The following is a 17,697-nucleotide window of genomic DNA, read 5'->3' as shown; positions in this document are numbered from 1 at the left end:
TCTTCCTTTCTCTCTCCCCCTGCCCCCGAGTTGAACTGCAGATAACACACAAACACAGGCTCAGATGTGCCCTTCAGAGAGGCTGTTTGCTTCTGCAAGTTGGCCTGTGGTGCTCGGTTTGACTGATCAGCAGTTTATGTATTCTATGCAAATCACATGAGCACAAGTTTCAGACAAGTCAGATATGGAAGGTGGAGAGTATTGCTTTACAAGGGCAGTTCCTTGATCTCCATGTTGCTTTCCATCTTTAATCATAAAGACATGGGATGGTTTCCTTGCAGTTATAGGAAACTAAAATAATGAATTTCATGTTGATGGTGGCAAGCTAGGGGTACTTAACATCAGCAAATGCATAAATACATACAAAGGTAGAGTATTGGAGAAAAAACCATGATAAACAGAATAACAGCTGCTGTCACGTTTCCATTTTGACAAACCTTCAACATGCTGCTTTCCATCAATAGCTGCGTGGTTTAAACCCCATAATTACAATAATGGCACGTGGTAACTAAGCATTCATTTTTTTCCTGCTGTTTCATTTAAGTAAAGACACTGGATAGAAAACTGCTCTTAAAATGCCAAAGCTTTGTTAATGATATTTAGCAATCCATGAAGACTCTAAGCAGATGGAAACCACATTACAAAAAGTAGGTTCAGTTAGCCAAATAGAGCAAAGCTTTCTGAATTCTGTGTTGTGCAAGTATGGAGGATGGTTGTTTCCTGTGGCATAGTGCAAGTGGTAGAAGTTCAGAGTATAAGGAGCATCTTCAGAGAAATTACTGTTGCTTCTGTTCTTCAAAATGAGCATAAATCTGGTCCAAAGCTCAATGCAGTCTGTGAAAAAAGTGCCATTTCAGTAACTTCATATCTTAATGTTTAACAGCTCTCATTATCTCATGATAAGCCAAGAAAAGAAAAAAGCCCAACCTCCTACCCAAAAACCAAACTCAAGTGGAATGTGTAAAATAGTCTTTTGAATCCTCTTCATAAGAATTAATTGAAAAGGTGCTCTAGGAAGGCAATGTGAGGTTTTGGTGAAATTGCATTATTGTGTTGAAACTGAGCTGTTCTGAATAACGTGGATCTTAATAAATTTTCACATGGAAAAGGCCTGATATGTGAGAATAAAATGTTGGATGCCTCATTTTTTTTTAATGGAATGTTAACTGCTACGGGCATTAAAGAATTTAAATTACAGATATTTTATTAAAAGCTTCTTTTAAAAACCCCATCTGAAGCTGACTCGCTCCACAAAGCAAATAAATACTTTCTAAAAACCACTATTGACCTAGGCCATAAGACTCATTACATAGGTTGTGCTTCAGCTTTACTAGAGGGGATCTTCTCAGCAAGTGTTTACTCCAAGAAGGGTTTCAGAGGCATGCAGTTCATTATTATAAAGTTTATGGAAAAGGTCATTGTATTGGACACATTTGCTTTAAGAATCAAGTAAAACCAAGCAGTTGATTGGAAAAGTTCAAGGAATTTTTTTCCCCCATTACTAAAACAGCAACTTACTAAAATTCAAGAGATAGAAAATAAAATGTTTCTTTCTGATTAGAAAAAGAAGCACAGTAAAGGTATAGAAAAAATATAACTTCCTAAAAATTGTAAAGTGTTGTTTACTGAAGTGGGCTTGACTTTGATTAGGCTCTGTCCAATGGATTGTGGTGGCCAGGTCATGCTGACTTCCAGTTGCAGAGGTGGGGAAGTGCTGCAGTGACTCACTGCACGAGTGGGCCCTGATTCCCACGGGGTTGGTGATACAGTAAGACCTTGAGCTGGCTCATGACCTGTCGTAGCCGTGTGAGATGTCCAGCAGTTACATTGTGCTGCTGGAAGCTGAAGTACTTCCTTACACTGGGGCCATGGTCCTTTTTCCTCAGGCACGCTCTGATGTGCCAGGCCGAGCTGGGACAGGAAGGCAGCCTGAACGTGGCTTCCTGAAACCAAAAGGCATCAATGCACAACAACACTTTAGATTAAAAAAATGCTTTGTAATTGGGAAACACTCAATATTTAGCTGTACTTGGAGAACAAAGCCAACATTTGTACCACTTCAATGTTGCTCTTGCCCAAATTTAGAGTAATGGGACCTCAAAGGACTTGTTAGGCACAACTCTGATTCCCTATGAAAGGACTCAGAGGGTACTCAGATTACAGCTACTCTGAAATCTACTGATGAGAAGCCCAGTAACATTACTAAGTATTACAAACTATTGTGATTACCAAAATTTCCAAAACCAGAATCATAGAAAATAATATTAAAACCTGTCTATATAGTGACTTCATTTTTATATAGTACTTTCTTCTTACCAGTTGAGTACTGTCACATTACAACTTCAATTTCTTCACAGTAACATTGCAAAGAAATATTATCATCTAGCTCTTATTATTATTTGTAATTTTCCTCTCATACATTCTATTCTTGTATTTTAGATATAATTTAAGAATTCTCCAGATAGCTCTTAGTCTGTGGAAAGAATAAACCCCCACTGAACATAGCTGACTAACTGGGAAGTTGTTACTTAACTGGGAAGTGTTTTATAACCTTTCTGACCCGAGGTTGCACAGCACGTTAGGAATTTAATTTCTCCATTTGCTGTGAGTTGTCAGCAGTTTGGCAGGGAGGCTGTCAGCCCTCCCAGGGGACACTGCTGAAGGAGAGTAGGATCCTTCCAAACGGCCTGGAGTGGTGACCAGAAATGTAACTTAGGAAGGGCTTCTTCTCCCTCTCTAAGGTGGGTTAGATGTGTGAATTTTACCTATTTTGGGATTTTTTTTTTCCTTGTAGAATTAGAGTTGCACACCAAAATACTGCAGTGTGCAGGAAGCTGATGTGGCAGGTGTGTGCCCTGCATTCCAGTGAACCGGGAAAGAGCCCTAAGACCTCAGACCATTCAGCTCAGCTGGACCCTGTGGTGACAACAGCAAAGAAAAGCAGCCATCAGGGACTTACAAAGTCACGTGTAGCTTTTCATAAAATAGAGAAATGGCATAACTTTCTTATTTTAAGTTGGTGTAAAACACATTTTAAATGAGATTTGGTCGTGCAAAGTGCCACTCATGGACTCTCTTAAGAGAGGAGGTACCTGTACCGTTAAAAAATGTTCTTGTTTTTATCCCAGTACTGGATTAAACCTCTGAAATTATGTAAAAGAAAATAGTCTTGGACTTTCAAAACTCAAAACTAATGTGTTAATAAATTAGAATAACCAGAAAAAAATTTATCTCTTTGGAAAAACTTAATAATCAGTAGTCTAGCTAGGAATACTCTCTTGTTTGCATTCAGTAAGGAAAATATTTTTGTTTGTATTGGAATAGCTGAGCAGCTGTCCCTGACTACTTTATTTGCTGCACAAAGAAAAGCAAGATATTGTCATAGATCTTTGTAAGCTGTCCTGTATATTCATTAATTTATTTACTAGATACTGTTACTATACCCAGCAGAGCCCCCTGCCGTTATAAATTCTCCTGAAATACCTTTCTATGTTTTGCTATGTCTGGACCTTCTCAGTTAAGAAAAAAAAATAAAGATAATTTAAAAAAATCCAGAAGTAGTCTCAAGGTCCTGTGTGCATGAACTTGTTCTGGATTCAGGAATGAAATCTGGATGTCCCGCCTACAAGGAACACATTTGTCCTTTTGGCAGCAATTACAGTTTATATGGAAAATAAACGTGTCTTATCTTTGTTTATCTCTGGAGAAAGACCTGTGCCAATGGATTGGTATAGGCTGGAAACAACACACAGAGAGAACAGGGAAACAAATACACCCTCTGAGTCATAGCTTTAAATACTAAGGAGAAAAGGAAAAGGGCAAATGAGCCAGTTTAGCAACTCTGTACACAGACAGAAACCACCACACACATGGGGAGCCTGAGATGCTCTTCAAGTACAGAGCAATGTATTCTCATTCCCTGTGTGGGAACAAGGCTCAAGGTAGAGACTGACCAAGGAGGAAGGACAGAAAAAATCAACAGGTTGTACTGGCACAGGAGAGGATATTGCAAATGATGTTTGATTCTTTATTCATCGTACAATACTGGTAGTAAGGGTGGAGAGGGCTGGCATGACAAACTGAGAATCTGAAGGATTGCGTAAATGCAGTTCACCCCTTGGAAATTCAGATCCTGCTGAGGCGGCAGAGGCCTCGTGCTGTTCATGTTGCTCTGGTCCTGATAACATTTTACTCTAAAAACATCGCATTTGCAAGCACTACCAGGCTTAGATGCATGACTGAACACCCCGATCCTGGAACCAGCAGGCTCCTAAAGGCACCAGAGCAGCAGGTGATAACCATTCCCCTCCACTCCAGTCTTTCTTTTGCCGAATTTAGAGGAAGATCAAAAAAATTGTGTTTGATGCTTCCTGACGGCTCGTACGTTTCAGTCAGGCTCCCTTCATCCTTCCTCATCCCCCCGGGCTCCCTCATCCCCAGGCTGCCCTATGCCCCTGGGCTCCCCTCATCCTCCGATCTCCCTCACCCTCTGGGCTCCCTAATCCTGTGGCTCCCCTCATCCCCCAGGCTCCTTCACCGCCCCGGGCTCCTTCATCCCCGGACTCCCCTCACTCCCAGGCTCCCCTGTCTCCCAGAGCTTCTCTCATCCCCCGGAGTCCCTAATCCCCCGAGCTCCCTTACCCCCAGGCTCCCCTCATCCCTCTGGCTCCCTCATTCCCAGGCTCCCCTCATCCCCCGGGCTCCCTCATCCTCGCGGGCAAGAGCAGCTCCTCTGTCGGTGGCCATGAGGGGGCGCGCGGACCTCCCCCAGGTCCTCCCCGCTCCTCCCTCCGGCCCCTCCCTCCTGCTCCTCCGGCCCCTCCCTCCGGCCCCTCCCGCTCCTCCCTCCGGCCCCTCCCTCCCGCTCCTCCCGCTCCTCCCTCCCGCTCCTCCCGCTCCTCCCTCCCGCTCCTCCCGCTCCTCCCGCCGGCTCCTCCCGGGCGGGCGGCGCTCCGGCCCCGGCAGTGTCAGTCACCGCCGCGGCAGCAGCGAGCATGTCCTCCAGTAGGGCCAAGAAAGTGAAGATGGCCACCAAGTCCTGCCCGGAGTGCGACCAGCAGGTGAGCGGCCGCGGGCCGAGCGCGGGGGTCTGGGAAGGGAGGACGCGGAAAAGCGTCTCGGTGCCGCTGCGAGGCGGCGTTTGTGTGAAACAAATAATTGCTGCCTTTTGCAGCTTCCTGCGCGGAATGTGGATTAAACGCCGCGTCCCTCTCGCAGGGTAGCGTGCTGGTTACATTGCGGTGAAGCCCTTCGTAGTTCTGCGCGGCTGCGGCGTTGTTTGTGTGCTCGTGGTGCTTAGTAACCGCGGGGTTTGTCACAAATACAATGGGCTTGGTGATTTATATAATGCAGTTCGCCCTTTGGATGCCTGGTGTGCCCCAGGCTGGGCGTTCGGCGGTGTTGTTTTCTCACGCGGCACTTTGGGAGCACCGAAATCGATCTCTTGGCTGCGCTCTCTGCCCCGCAGCCGGGGGGTCCCCGGAGCCGCCCGCGTCCCCCGCGGGTCCCTCGCGTGCACAAAATGGAGCTGCTCACGCTCCGGCACCCACAGCGGCCGCCTCGCACTGCTGCCGTGCCGGGAGCTCCTCTGCCTTCGCCGGGAACGATGTGACTGCTAAAAACAGGCCGGTCGGTTCCAGCGGAGCCCCGAACAATAGCCCAGCGCTGCAGAAGCGGCCGTGGGGCTCGGCGGAGGGGCAGAGCCTGTCACATGCGGTCATGGGAACCGCGCTGCTCCCGTTCGACCCTGCGAGCGGACTGGGACACGCTGCTTTAGCTACAATTAGGAAAAAAAAATAATCTCGTGCCATTTTTCTCTACTTAATAAAAATCGTATTATTTGTTCTGACTTGCATAGTTTTTCCAGTGTTTCTGCTCCTGCTGGAACAGTTTGGAGTGCTGAGCTGTGTGTGGGCGTCCTTTCATGTTTTAACCAGCAGATGAACCACTGCAAATGCTCACGTTAAGCACGTCACTGAAGTGCTATTTCTGAGAAAGAATCGTGTGCCGGGTTCTGGTTATTCGGTTGGTGAAAGGAGAAATGAAAATCAGTGAGAAGTTACATATGAGAGTGGGGGAATTTTTGTTTGGCTTTTTGTTTGTTTCTTTTTTTGTTTTATTTAATAAATGTAGTGAATGTCAAACCAACAATAGAAAGGGCAAATAAGCAAACACTGTAGGCTTTTTAAACTGGTGTGAAATCTTTCACTTTGTTCTGCACTTGAAAACACATGATATGCATATGTCAGTGTAGATTTTCTCTTAGCAACTCTTCTGTGGCTAATATGGAATTAATATGCATATATGTCCTGCCCTGGCACACATTGCTCACAGGACCTTGTTTTTCATTGCCAAATATTTCAGAGGGGACAAGAAACTAAAGCCTACAGTACAAGTTGCTTTGGGGAAGCTCTCGTGTGACTCTTCAGTGGTTGTGTTCTGTACTAGTCTTTCTTAAATTTTTCCATAAACAAGGGCTTTGCATTTGTTTCTGAATTCTTAACTAGAACTGGCGTACATGGAGATATTGAGACAGCCACAATTATTGTAATGTAATATTGAGTAAGACTTCTTCGGCTTTAAAACTTTTTTAATCGTAATTTAGATGATATATCATTGCCAATGATATTTTCACAACCAAAGCACAGCCTAATTAAACTAGGGAGCCTGAAGTATTTACAGTCAATCAGAGGAGATAAGTATCACTTCTTAATTTAGTGTCAGGTAAAATTTCTTGTATAAGAAACTTAATTTCTTTTTGGTTAGGAAAATGTTGAACGAAGTAAAGTAGTGTTTGTAGGACTATGTTGCCTTAATTATGGTGCAGGATGTTATCAGTGTAGGTCTTCAAAGGATAACTGACACATTTCAGTGAATAAGTCCCTTCCCTCCCAATGATGCACACACCTACATGCCAAACCTGTAACGTGAGAACAGTATTGTTCTGTTAAATACAGTTAAGTTCGTTGAAAAATACTGGGTCTGTTCCAATCCCCTTGCGTGGTTTTGCCAGAAGTTTTTTTTAAAGCTGAGCCTGGAAACGTAATTATTGGAGAGACCCAATGAGTGTTCAAAAATGGATTTAAATGGAACTCCTGTATCACCTTAAAAATACACACATTATCTGCTAGACTGTGGGCTTTAGTACTGTTATACTGATATATGAACAAGGAGACAAGTGTGCACACAAGCTTGCTACATTCTGAGCTTTAAGGTTCAATAAACCTTTATTGGAATTGGTTTTATTATGTCAGCGTCTCCATAAAGGGAATTAAAAAGTCTTTAGTTCTGTAAAACCTGTATCAAAAGTCTTATCTGTAAGCTGCTTGCAGGGTGAAATACAGGAGTTGGGATGTGCTGCAGAAAGCAAAATAATTTGTTTATTCCGAGTAGCAGTTAAGTTCCCCTTTACAGATTCATGTACTGTTTTGGCAGGGTTTTTCCTAGCCAGTGGTTAAATTGGGCAGATAGTCGTGGTTCTGTGCTCCTGTTTGTTTCAGTGGACATTGGCAAACTTGTAGTGACCTGTCTTAAAGAATTACACTGGAGAAAGTCCCTCCTGCTTTTTCTCCCCCACTGTCATGCTTCGACATGACTCGACTTTTATGTGTGTTATTTTAATCTCTTCCAGATCTCTGTTTAAACTTGCTTTGATTTGTGTTTTGAGTCTTAAACCTAATCAAAGCAACATGGTGTATTCCTTACTACTTTTAAAAGATCTCAAAAGATCTTGGCATTAAGGTAATGAGGTTTGTAATTTATCACTGTGGCCTTTTTTAAAAAATTGCTCCAAGTAAGATTTTTTTTTTTCATTTTTTGTATTAAATGTGGCATTTCTTGTTTTACATTGTCGTATTCTGGGGGAACACACTGCTCCTGTCTGCTTAGCTGATCAGGAAAAGCACTGTATTCTCTCAAACTCTTGGGCCTGCAGTCGGTTTTTGACTGGCTGTGGTGGGTTATTTGCATTTTGGATTAACAAAGTCCTTCTGTAGCCACCCGGCCTTGTCTCCAGCTCTGGAGCAGAGTGTGGTACAAATGCATCTGTTTTGCTTCGGGCTCTGTTGTGCCTCCTGTTTAAAGCTGCTCCTGCTCTCTAAAGGAGCTGCTTTCAAATGCTTCTGAAAGTGAATGTATTCTGAATGCACTGATGGTTTTAACTGATAATTATTTTTTAAAAGTAAATAGAGGAAGCACAACTGGAAATGTCTGACTGATTTGACTGGTGATATTTGAGAGCTCTGAAGAGAAATTGTATTTCTATTTTAATTCAGCCTTCCTTTAATGCTCTCCACTTTCCCCCACCCCCTTCCTGCCAGTCTGGGGAAAAGCGGTGCAAAGCAATCACAGCAGCTGTGCATTTCCAGCTTGGTTTTGAACAACTGCACAAAGAAAAGGCTTGCTGGGTGATTCACAGCAGAATCTGGTTTTATTATGTTTAAATACAATTGTATAATAGTACAGACCATAGTTTGCAGTACTGACTGAATTGCAAGAGTTATCTCTGCTAAATGAGAATTACTGGTGTGTTTGTTTCTTCATCGGGAAGGAATTCTGTCATAATATGAAATTATCTGAAATATTTGTCTTTTGTTTTCCCAGGTTCCTGTTGCATGTAAATCATGTCCCTGTGGCTACATATTTATTAGTCGAAAACTCTTGCATGCTAAACGTTCTGAGAGATCCCCACCCATCACAGGTAATACTGACCGAGGGGCAAGAAGGGGCAACGGTTCTTCTCCCTTATTTCTTGCAGGCAAAGGATCGAGTGTTTTACTTCTCTGTGTAAATTGACTGTTGTCAGTTCACTTTCCCTTGAATTTGTGCCTGGTAGACTTTGAATATGTTAATTTTGCTTGAATTTTGAGGAGGGGGGCGAAGCTGGTGTTTTCAATCTGTCTTCCTTTGCACTTGTGATGTTGGCATTTTCTCTGTGTATGTTCTAGCTGTGCACATTGGTGTCTATGCAAAAAACCTCATTACGGGAAGCTTTGTGTTAATCCTATTTCGAAGCTAAGTGTCTAGAAGTGCCAGAAGGATCTGATTTCAGAGTATGTGCTGATTGAAGCTGGGTTTTCTGAAAGTAAAAAAATGGTCAAAATGTTTAATCTAAATCCAGGTGGGTGTTGCTTCTCTCTCCATGGGTTGAATTGAAAAATAGCGTATTTTTTGTGTCCAACTTGTGTGTCTTTTGTTGATGGATACAGTAATAAGTCAGTTGAATATGCATTTTGGCAAGAATAACATTCTTCTTGTGATCACTTTTATCACTTCCTCCGGTCCTAGTAGGAATGAGTGAGAAGAAGAACCTGTCAGGGAAGATGTATATTAAAAAAAAACAAACAAAAACCCTAAACAAACCCAAAACCAAAAAACCAAGAAACCCAACAGCATATCTGATCTAGAATGTCTACTTTTAAAAATTACCTACCAGACCTACAAAATGGAAGTTAAGTATTTGATGTTTTGTATCCGTGTTTTGAAGGATCTTGTAGGAATTAGATGACATTGTGCTGATAACTTAACTTTCAAGGTGGAGGAGGTTAAGAAATGTCTGTGGTAGGTTGGAAGTGTTAGTCAGTTTTCTTTCCTCTTCCCCAGTGGATGAAGTAGTTAAAAATGAAGCTGAAGACCATAATCTGGTTATATAATTGAGTTTTGTACATAGGAAGTGAACCAGGGGAGACAAAGTGAATATATGCTGGGGGCCATCCTGTTGGAAAGAGCTCTGGAAAGCACTTTTTACTGTGAGGGTGACCAAGCACTGACACAGGTTGCCCAAAGGGGTTGTGGAGTCTCCATCCTTGAAGATACTCAAAAGCCTTCTGGACATGGTCCTGGGCAACTGATTCTTGGTGGTCCTGCTTGAGCAGAGGACAGGTTGGTCTCCAGAGGGTCCCTGGCCACCTCAGCCTGTTGGTGACACTGTGAAATACAGGTTTTGTGTTAACATTAGTGACAAGTTACCCTGCTGTCCAGTTTGTACCCTGTGCCTGTACAGAACTAATGGGACAACTGCAGCAAGAGAAAATCAGTTCCCCAGGAAGATGTGGTAAGAGACTGTGTATGTCTATATTGTGCTCATAAGGTACCTGCCACTTCTTTTAGGAAATGTTTCAATATTTTCAACAATATAACTACTGCAGAATGGTGCTGCAGCCTTGCAAATGTGCAGCTAATCCATGTTCAGTAGTGTGCTGTTGTCACTGTACTATTTTGGGTACTCAAGCTCATTAATTTATACTTAACCTCCAGGTGAAACTCATGTAAATACTCTTTATTTTTATTTTTTTTTTACTTTGGCGTGTAGGAAAACAATACCCCTGCCACAGCCTTGTCATAGGCTGCATTTGGTGGGACACCTACACCGTGTTTTGTGCCATTTACTGATGGCATCGTTGACTCAGCCTTTGATTTGTCTGAGCAGCAGGAACGATTTCATTGTTACTGTCAAAAGATGATCAAGTGTAGTGGTGTTTGCCTGTGTGATAAACCTTTTTCTTTTGCTAGAGGAAGCAGGTGCAGTGGGCTGTCCTGGTGGCTGTGGTGTGTGCAGTTTGTGTTTCCATCTTGTTTGGGAAACTGAGCTTTTCGTGTACTAGCAAATGTCTCACGTTGCAAAATGCATTTGAAGCAACTGAAGGCTTGATCCTTGTAATCAAGAGGCAAAGTGTCATTCTGGATCTGAGCCCTTCATTTGTGCGTGGATATCGTATTTGCTGTACAGGCATAGACATCTAACCACCTTAAGGAAAAAAAGGTGGGGTAAGCACTAGGAATGAATTAAGAACAGAGATGAAAAGAACTCTGGATGAGTCCATTTCTATTCCTTTGCACAGAAAACAAGAGCGAGGCCAAGCGGAGGCGGACAGAGAGAGTTAAGCGAGAGAAGATAAATTCTGCAGTAAATAAAGACTTAGAAAACCGAAAAAGATCCAGGTCTAACAGCCATTCAGACCACAGCAGAAGAGGAAGAGGAAGACCTAAGAGTGCCTCAGCAAAAAAGCACGAGGAAGAAAGAGGTATGAGGAGGGGAGAAATACGTTCACTGGGTTTTCTATCTGTATGAAGACTTTTTTTTAATCAGTAAACGTTTATGCCATTTAAACCATTTAATTAGACTAGTTCAGCCAATACCTCATATCTTAATGTAGGGTGGGGACTGTTTCACATCTGTAGAGACCTCTGGTTTTATGTTTCAGTGTCTGATGAAACAAACCCACAAAGATCTAAATCTGTATTTTTAGCCACTGTGTCAAGTTTCAGCATGTAGGTTGAAAGCCATTGGACCAAAGTGTGAGGTTTTGGTTTGTTTTTTATTAAGGTACTGCTGCTCTATATCACAAGGACAAACAATATGATGATGTCTGTTGTCAGAGAGGGATTAGAATGACTGGATTGCTTAAAAAGTTTCTTGAAAGCTTTTGGAAGGCCAAAGTAAAAAGGGCATTGCTACTATGACCTGAATTTTGGAGCCATGTTTCTAGAATAACACTCTAGAGGAAAAAATGCCTCCTTGATTATTAAGGTTCCTTGGTAACCTGCTGGGTTTAGTCTTTATGCAGCCAAGAGACTGTTACATGAGGAGAGTAATTCTGGAGCCCCTCAAGAATGTAACTGTCACTTAAAATTTCTATTGTTTGAAGAGCCCATTGGCACTTCGTTTGCTATCTGTGTTTTTGGAGATAGTAATTTTAGGCCTGAATTATGAATCCAAAACTTAGCATGGACTTAAAAAGGTTGGAAGGCAGGTAAGAAGACTTCATACAAATATTCAGAAGATATCGTTCTTAAAACTCCTCAGGCCTTCAAGTATATCTTGTGGTATAACTCAGAAATGGCGCTATTTTTTCCCTTCCAACTTGTTTGTTAGCAGAAAAAAGGGTGGTAATCCATGCTGCAAATTCCTTTAGTTTCTCATTTTTCAAAACCGGTTTTGATGTCTCTGCTGTTTGATTTAAATCTGTTCTTTCTTAATGTTTCTTTCTTGTAAACAAGTATAAATTGGGATTTGGTGGAGTTTTTTAGTGCTCTGGATTTGGAAAGAGGAGGTGGAATTTGATTTCTGTATTTTTTTCTGGGTGGCAATTGTTTTCCTATAATAGGAATGCACTTGTAATGCCTAACCTCTTCACTGTTTCATGTGGCTTATTGATGTATGTAGCTTCCCTATTTGTTATTGACCCAAGCTAGACTTTGTCTAGCAGCTTTAGGATCTTTCCAGGCATTTTAACTGCTGGTCTAGTTCACAAACAGCTTTGGTTTTAAAATTCCAGCAAGGCTGCTTGGGTTGCCATATAAAAAGTAAATCTTCTTTTCTGTCCCTGGAAAAGAGGAAAGCAGTCAAAGGAAAAGATCCATTCTCTTAAGGCATGTTTTGTAGTCTCCAAAAAGAGACACATTTTCCTATTCAAAACTAGACTGAGTGTTTCTAACCTGCTGCATCCTGCTAAGTACAATATGCCAGTGCTTGGAGGTAGAGAACTGGAGATAGAGATGCAGTGAGATCTTTGCATCAGTGTGTGTGTGTGTGTGGTGTGCCTTTTTCTTGGTGTGCTTTTTAAAGTTGAATCTCACTTGGTAAGATTACCCTCATCTTCTCCTGCTCTTGCCATCCCCTTTATTTGATCTTGTGATACTGCTACAATCTCTTGCTCACCCTCTTCTGCAGAGCTGGTACAGAGCCTGGGTTCACACCCATTTGTCATTATCTTTGCTCCAGTACATCTCATCTTATTGTTCAGCAGTAAGTAGGCTTAGAATATTTTCTTACTTCTGACTTATTTCTGGTTATGTCAGACTGTAATGTGTCACTGTGGTGATTTTTGGGCTGATTAAAAAAAAAGTGATATATATGGTTGTCATGGCTATAAAAATAAATTCAACAGTGAACTCACCATTTTGTAAGTAATTACTATAAATCAAGTTAACATTGACCTCTCCCTTTTCAAATCTCTTAGAAAATTGACCTAACTACTGTGTGTGGAGTAATTAGTGGGAATTTTAGAAATAATCTTCCTTTACCAAACCTGGTGCTTGATGGTGTTGTTTGTGTATATTAAGCAACTGTAATTATACTACAGTTAAGGTGATTTTTGTGTGACTGATTGCTAGGCCTGGTATCAGTCTGTGTAGTGTTGAAAGTCAGCTCTGGAGTGCAAGGTGTCAGCTTAGTGTTAGACTTTAAGTATCTTATTTCCTTGCCTGTTGCATGTTTCTGTGATATTTTGGGTACACATTACTTGCCACTAGAGATTGTGCTGTCCTTCTTTCACCCCAAATATTTGAAAAGACTACTTGCATAGGTGTTAAGTATTTGGTGCCTCTTGGGCCTCTGCAGTGCCTAATGCCTTTGTAGATGGAAAAAACAGGTGAACAGAAAACACCTCAATTATAATAGCATGGAAGAGCTGGTCATCTGTCCATTGGAAGGCCACCCAGCTATGAAAATTGTCTTCCCAAAGACCCCCATGACATTTGTAGCTTTGCTTCCTTGCTTGCCGTGCTCTTTCCATACATAGTGTGCTTGTTCCCAGTTATGTCTGTGCCTTTGACTGGTTCTTTTGTGTCCTTTGTGACTGGTTCACATTAGAGCAAAGAGCTGCAGGATTCAGCAGCAATTAAGAACAGAAGAAGCAAAAAAAGGCTTTTTAGAACGAGCTATTTTTCCTGCATATTTAGCAAGGAGGAATGGAGGGGGAGGAAAGAGGAAGCTGATGTAGACTGAAGGGATATAGCAGAGTGCTGGGACCCAGAAAATAGTCCTGTCACATGTTCCAGAGCCATTTGATGACCCTGGAAAATAGGAACTTCTCTCTGCAGGCTTGGCTTGTCAAAATTATCACTTGATTTCTTCTTCAGAAATGGTACAATATATTTTGAAAATAGAAACGCTTCATAATAATTTGACTCTGATTTTGTTGTGGTGATATGTTCTTTGTTGCACTGTGTGGGACTGACACACAGCCAGACCTGTTCCCAGGCTGCCTTGTTATCTGGGTACCAACCCTGACTGTATTAAAACAAACAAAACCCTTGTGTGCTGGAGGAAGTGGTGTTGGTTATTCTGAAAGAGGTTACCAGCAAATAAGGCTCAGTAAGGGTGGTCTGTAGAATTGCTAAAGCATAGTTGTTACTTAACAAGGGATGAATCTCCATAAAGTATATATGTTTCAGTATCCTGATAAAACTTAAGCTGAAGTAAATTTTTGGCCCAAATTTTCTTTTTCAAATGTTTTCCAGCTGTCTTACTCACACAATTGCTGCCCAGTGTGCACATTTGAAGTAACTTTCTATCTTGAATAGTAAATCTATGCAAAATTTGTGAGGGGGAGGGTCAATATTTGATTTGTACCTATTCAGTTTTAAGGGCTACAGGTATAAGGGGTTGCAGGAGATGTGGGAATGCAAGAGATGTGCTCCAGAAAGACCGACTATTTTCACCTAAATAACCTCTTAGTTGTACAGCAAAAGACTTATTATTTAATGTCTTACTGTCTATCAGAAGAACAATACCATTTTTGTCTTTTGTTCATAATAGAGAAATGAGTCAAAGCTACTCTCAGATAAGATTGAAGTGGAAAGTTTTAACAGAGCCTGCAGAAGCCACGGTGTCCCATGAGCAGCCTGTGATAAAATGTCATGCAGGTGCAGGCTCTTCACTTGCTACTGCTGAGAGCTGGAGTTGGCCTGAGAACGTGTGAAGCTTGCAAACCTTAATCCCTGATAACTCTTTGATATTAAGATTTCAGTAAGCTGAAATCTGTCAGAACAAACCTGTCCTGTGAGGACAGAGGAGAAGGGCAACTAAAATTTAAAAAGTCCAAAATCTGTTAACAGTAGCCCGGGGATGGTGGGGGGAGAGTACTTTTCGTTTTGCTGGGTGCCCATATATTTAAGTGGTGGCTGGATTTGGATCAGGAAGCATGAAAGAAGGGGTGGGGTTTAGATATGAAAATACAAAAGATTAATGTGGAATAACCAGTGTGTGCAGTGTCTGTGCTCAGAACAACTCCCAGCATTGTTAATTTTTAAATGGTGAGAGGGAGGAAGTGGAGCAACCCAGACAGAGTGTACATACAGGAACTGATTTGTCTTAAACTACAAGGCAGGACTTGCACTGAAACTCAGTTTCTAACTCATTTCAAACTCAATACCCTAGAGAATATTGTCTTGCATAGCCAGGGAACCAACAGAAAGCTTGTTTCTGCTGTTTCTGTATCAGTATTAAATCAGAACACCGTGGTAAAGGATTTTTCAGCTCTCCTACTTAGTTTTTTAATGCAAGCATTTGATTTCACAGGGAAGGCAGTCTGTTGGAATACTGTCCATAGCTGTAACATAAATGTGAAACCAAATCTAAAAATATCGTTATGAATGTGAACCCACTGAGGGGTAACTGGGTGAGTAGGTGGAGAGAGGAGATGCTGGGATCTTTTTTCCACATGGTGCATCCCATTATTTTCCAGTGCTGCCTTGTCTTTCACTCTCCCATGCTAGTTCAGGTGTCTTGGTGGAGCAGTTGCCACATGTGTGGCTGTGTTAGTGAGACAGAGGGCTCTGGCAGGTGAGCTTTGTGTCATGATTGTAAATTAGTCCAGGCCACTGTGGAGCCTGGATTAGAGATGGAGTTCCACAGCTGGGCACCAGCCTTAAAGCTCTGAATGCATTTCTCTCTTCTTTGTGTCCACAAGCCTGGTCTTCTGCTGACAAAACTGTTTCTTTGTTGGCTTTATTTTCTTAATGATTTGTGTCAGCTACCTGTGGCTGGATAAACTTGGATATAAATACTCTTGATTATTGGAGTAGGTGATATTTGTGAATGTGGTATTTCTGAAATTGTATTACTTTACAAGTTTTTGTGGTGGGACTTAGTTTACTTGAGCACTGCAGTGTGGAAACTTTTCTATGGCTTCCTGTTGTGTATCTGTAGCATTGAAACAAGCCAGCATCAGCAGAGGAGGCTGACAGGCTTTCACTTGCTCAGTGAGGTGTTAGCATTGTTCTACAGCTGGGATAAGATGGAAGAGCTGCAGTGTAGAAAGTCCAGAAATGTTCATGATGATAAATTAGGAGCCTGACTTCTGCCAAGTATCTGCTCTTTGGTCTTTGATGCTGTGATTAAACTCTTGTGTTTCTTTCACTTAGATGTAAAGTAGGGGGACAAATGTTGTGTTTAATGAGGATATTGTAAAATAACCTTGTTTTCTACAATATGAGGTGTTTATGTAAAATTAAAAAAGCCAACAGAACCAAAAACACTGAAGGAACACTTGAACACTTGTTTATCGTTATATTAACGACTCATTCTTTTGTCATGGTTTAAGAACAGAAATTCAGTCATGCTTTTGGATGACTAATTCTGTGGCTCTTCCAGCACCTTTGTGTGCCTCCATTGCTTCCTCCTCTTTCTCAATCCCTCGTGCATAGGAGTTGATTGTCTGACTTCAATTCCACTACTTCACATAATTTATTAACTTCTGTGTAACTTGTGTTAACTTGGAATAATGGAAAAAGCTTCTAATAGTGACTTTTTTTTCTTCTACAGAGAAACAAGAAAAAGAAGTGGACATGTATGCTAACCTTTCAGATGAAAAGGCCTTCGTATTTTCGGTGGCCTTGGCGGAAATAAACAGAAAAATTATCAATCAAAGACTCATTCTGTGACTTTTAAGCCCAGTGTGGTGCAGTTCATGCAGGATGGCTGGCAGATTGCCAAGGTGTCATGGACTCTCGGGAAGTGTGTTGTCTACACCAACAAGGACCGTAGTATTTCCTGTTAAAATTCTGCTGCTGTTCTTGGAAATGGAATTCTGTCTCTACCAGTCAGAAAGAAAGTGTTCACAACGTTGTGGTGTGAGAAATCAAGAAGCAGATATGTTTTACTCCTTGAAGACAATTGCTAGACAAATGCACAGAGAGACTGCACCTATTCCAGAGCACTTCTCTTGAATTTGCTGCCAGAAATGCAATATTTTAAATATTTTCAGAAATAAATGATTTTCCTTTAAAATTATATATTTCAGATTTTTCAGCTATATTGCAGTTTATGTATGTACAGTTCACATAACTTTTTAATAAATTGATATTCCAATATTTTATTGAACTGGGAATTAAGTACATTTGTGATACTCAGGGTGTGTTGGTTTTAATCTTCTTAGAAGTCTGGTATTCATCCTAGGTATGACTTGAGACTTAAATATTTTAATAGGTGTGGTATAATTCTGATAGGAAGAAAACTAAAGTGGTTTAATTTGGGGCGGGGATTATTTTGTTAGACAACTTCATATTGTGTATGAATTAGCTCTAGAAAATCATTCCCTGTTACATAGAGTTGTTTTTTAAAAATCATATACACTTTATGAGGTCAGACTCCTGAAGTTTAAGAGCTAAGCACTTGTTTTATAACAACAGTTTGCTGGTCTCTGCCTTGCCCAGCCGGTAAGTTCTTCTCCCAAACTCCTTGGGCCGTTATTTCCTGGAGGGGCAGAGAAGCAGGTATCAGGTTTGTGGATCTGCAGTTAGCTTCTTACTGGTATTGCCAAAACACGAGGATATGGTAGTTCCTTTTACTCTCAATAGCTTTCTTTACCTGCCTTTTAAAAGCATAATTCTTCTCACTATTGTGTTTGGGCTGTTGACTGTAAACACCAAAGCAAAAGTCTACCTGAGCTGTTTTGGTAGAAATAGGTTTGGGGA

General features: G+C 41.5%; 1 protein-coding gene across 1 annotated transcript; it reads left to right on the top strand.

Moving 5' to 3' along the window:
- The first annotated feature begins 4,907 nt into the window (after positions 1–4,907).
- On the top strand, positions 4,908–17,099 carry CUNH16orf87 (chromosome unknown C16orf87 homolog). Its single transcript, XM_027729556.2, has 4 exons — positions 4,908–5,060; positions 8,602–8,698; positions 10,839–11,021; positions 16,547–17,099. The coding sequence occupies exons 1-4, from the start codon at positions 4,995–4,997 to the stop codon at positions 16,663–16,665; spliced, it is 465 nt and encodes a 154-aa protein (XP_027585357.1). The 5' UTR covers positions 4,908–4,994; the 3' UTR covers positions 16,666–17,099.
- Positions 17,100–17,697: the final 598 nt, after the last annotated feature.

Source organism: Pipra filicauda, unplaced genomic scaffold (genome assembly GCF_003945595.2).
Source record: "Pipra filicauda isolate LSUMZ 115617 unplaced genomic scaffold, ASM394559v2 scaffold189_size1545977_pilon, whole genome shotgun sequence".
Classification (NCBI taxonomy): Eukaryota; Metazoa; Chordata; class Aves; order Passeriformes; family Pipridae; genus Pipra; species Pipra filicauda.
This window is presented reverse-complemented; position numbering and strand designations above follow the sequence as displayed.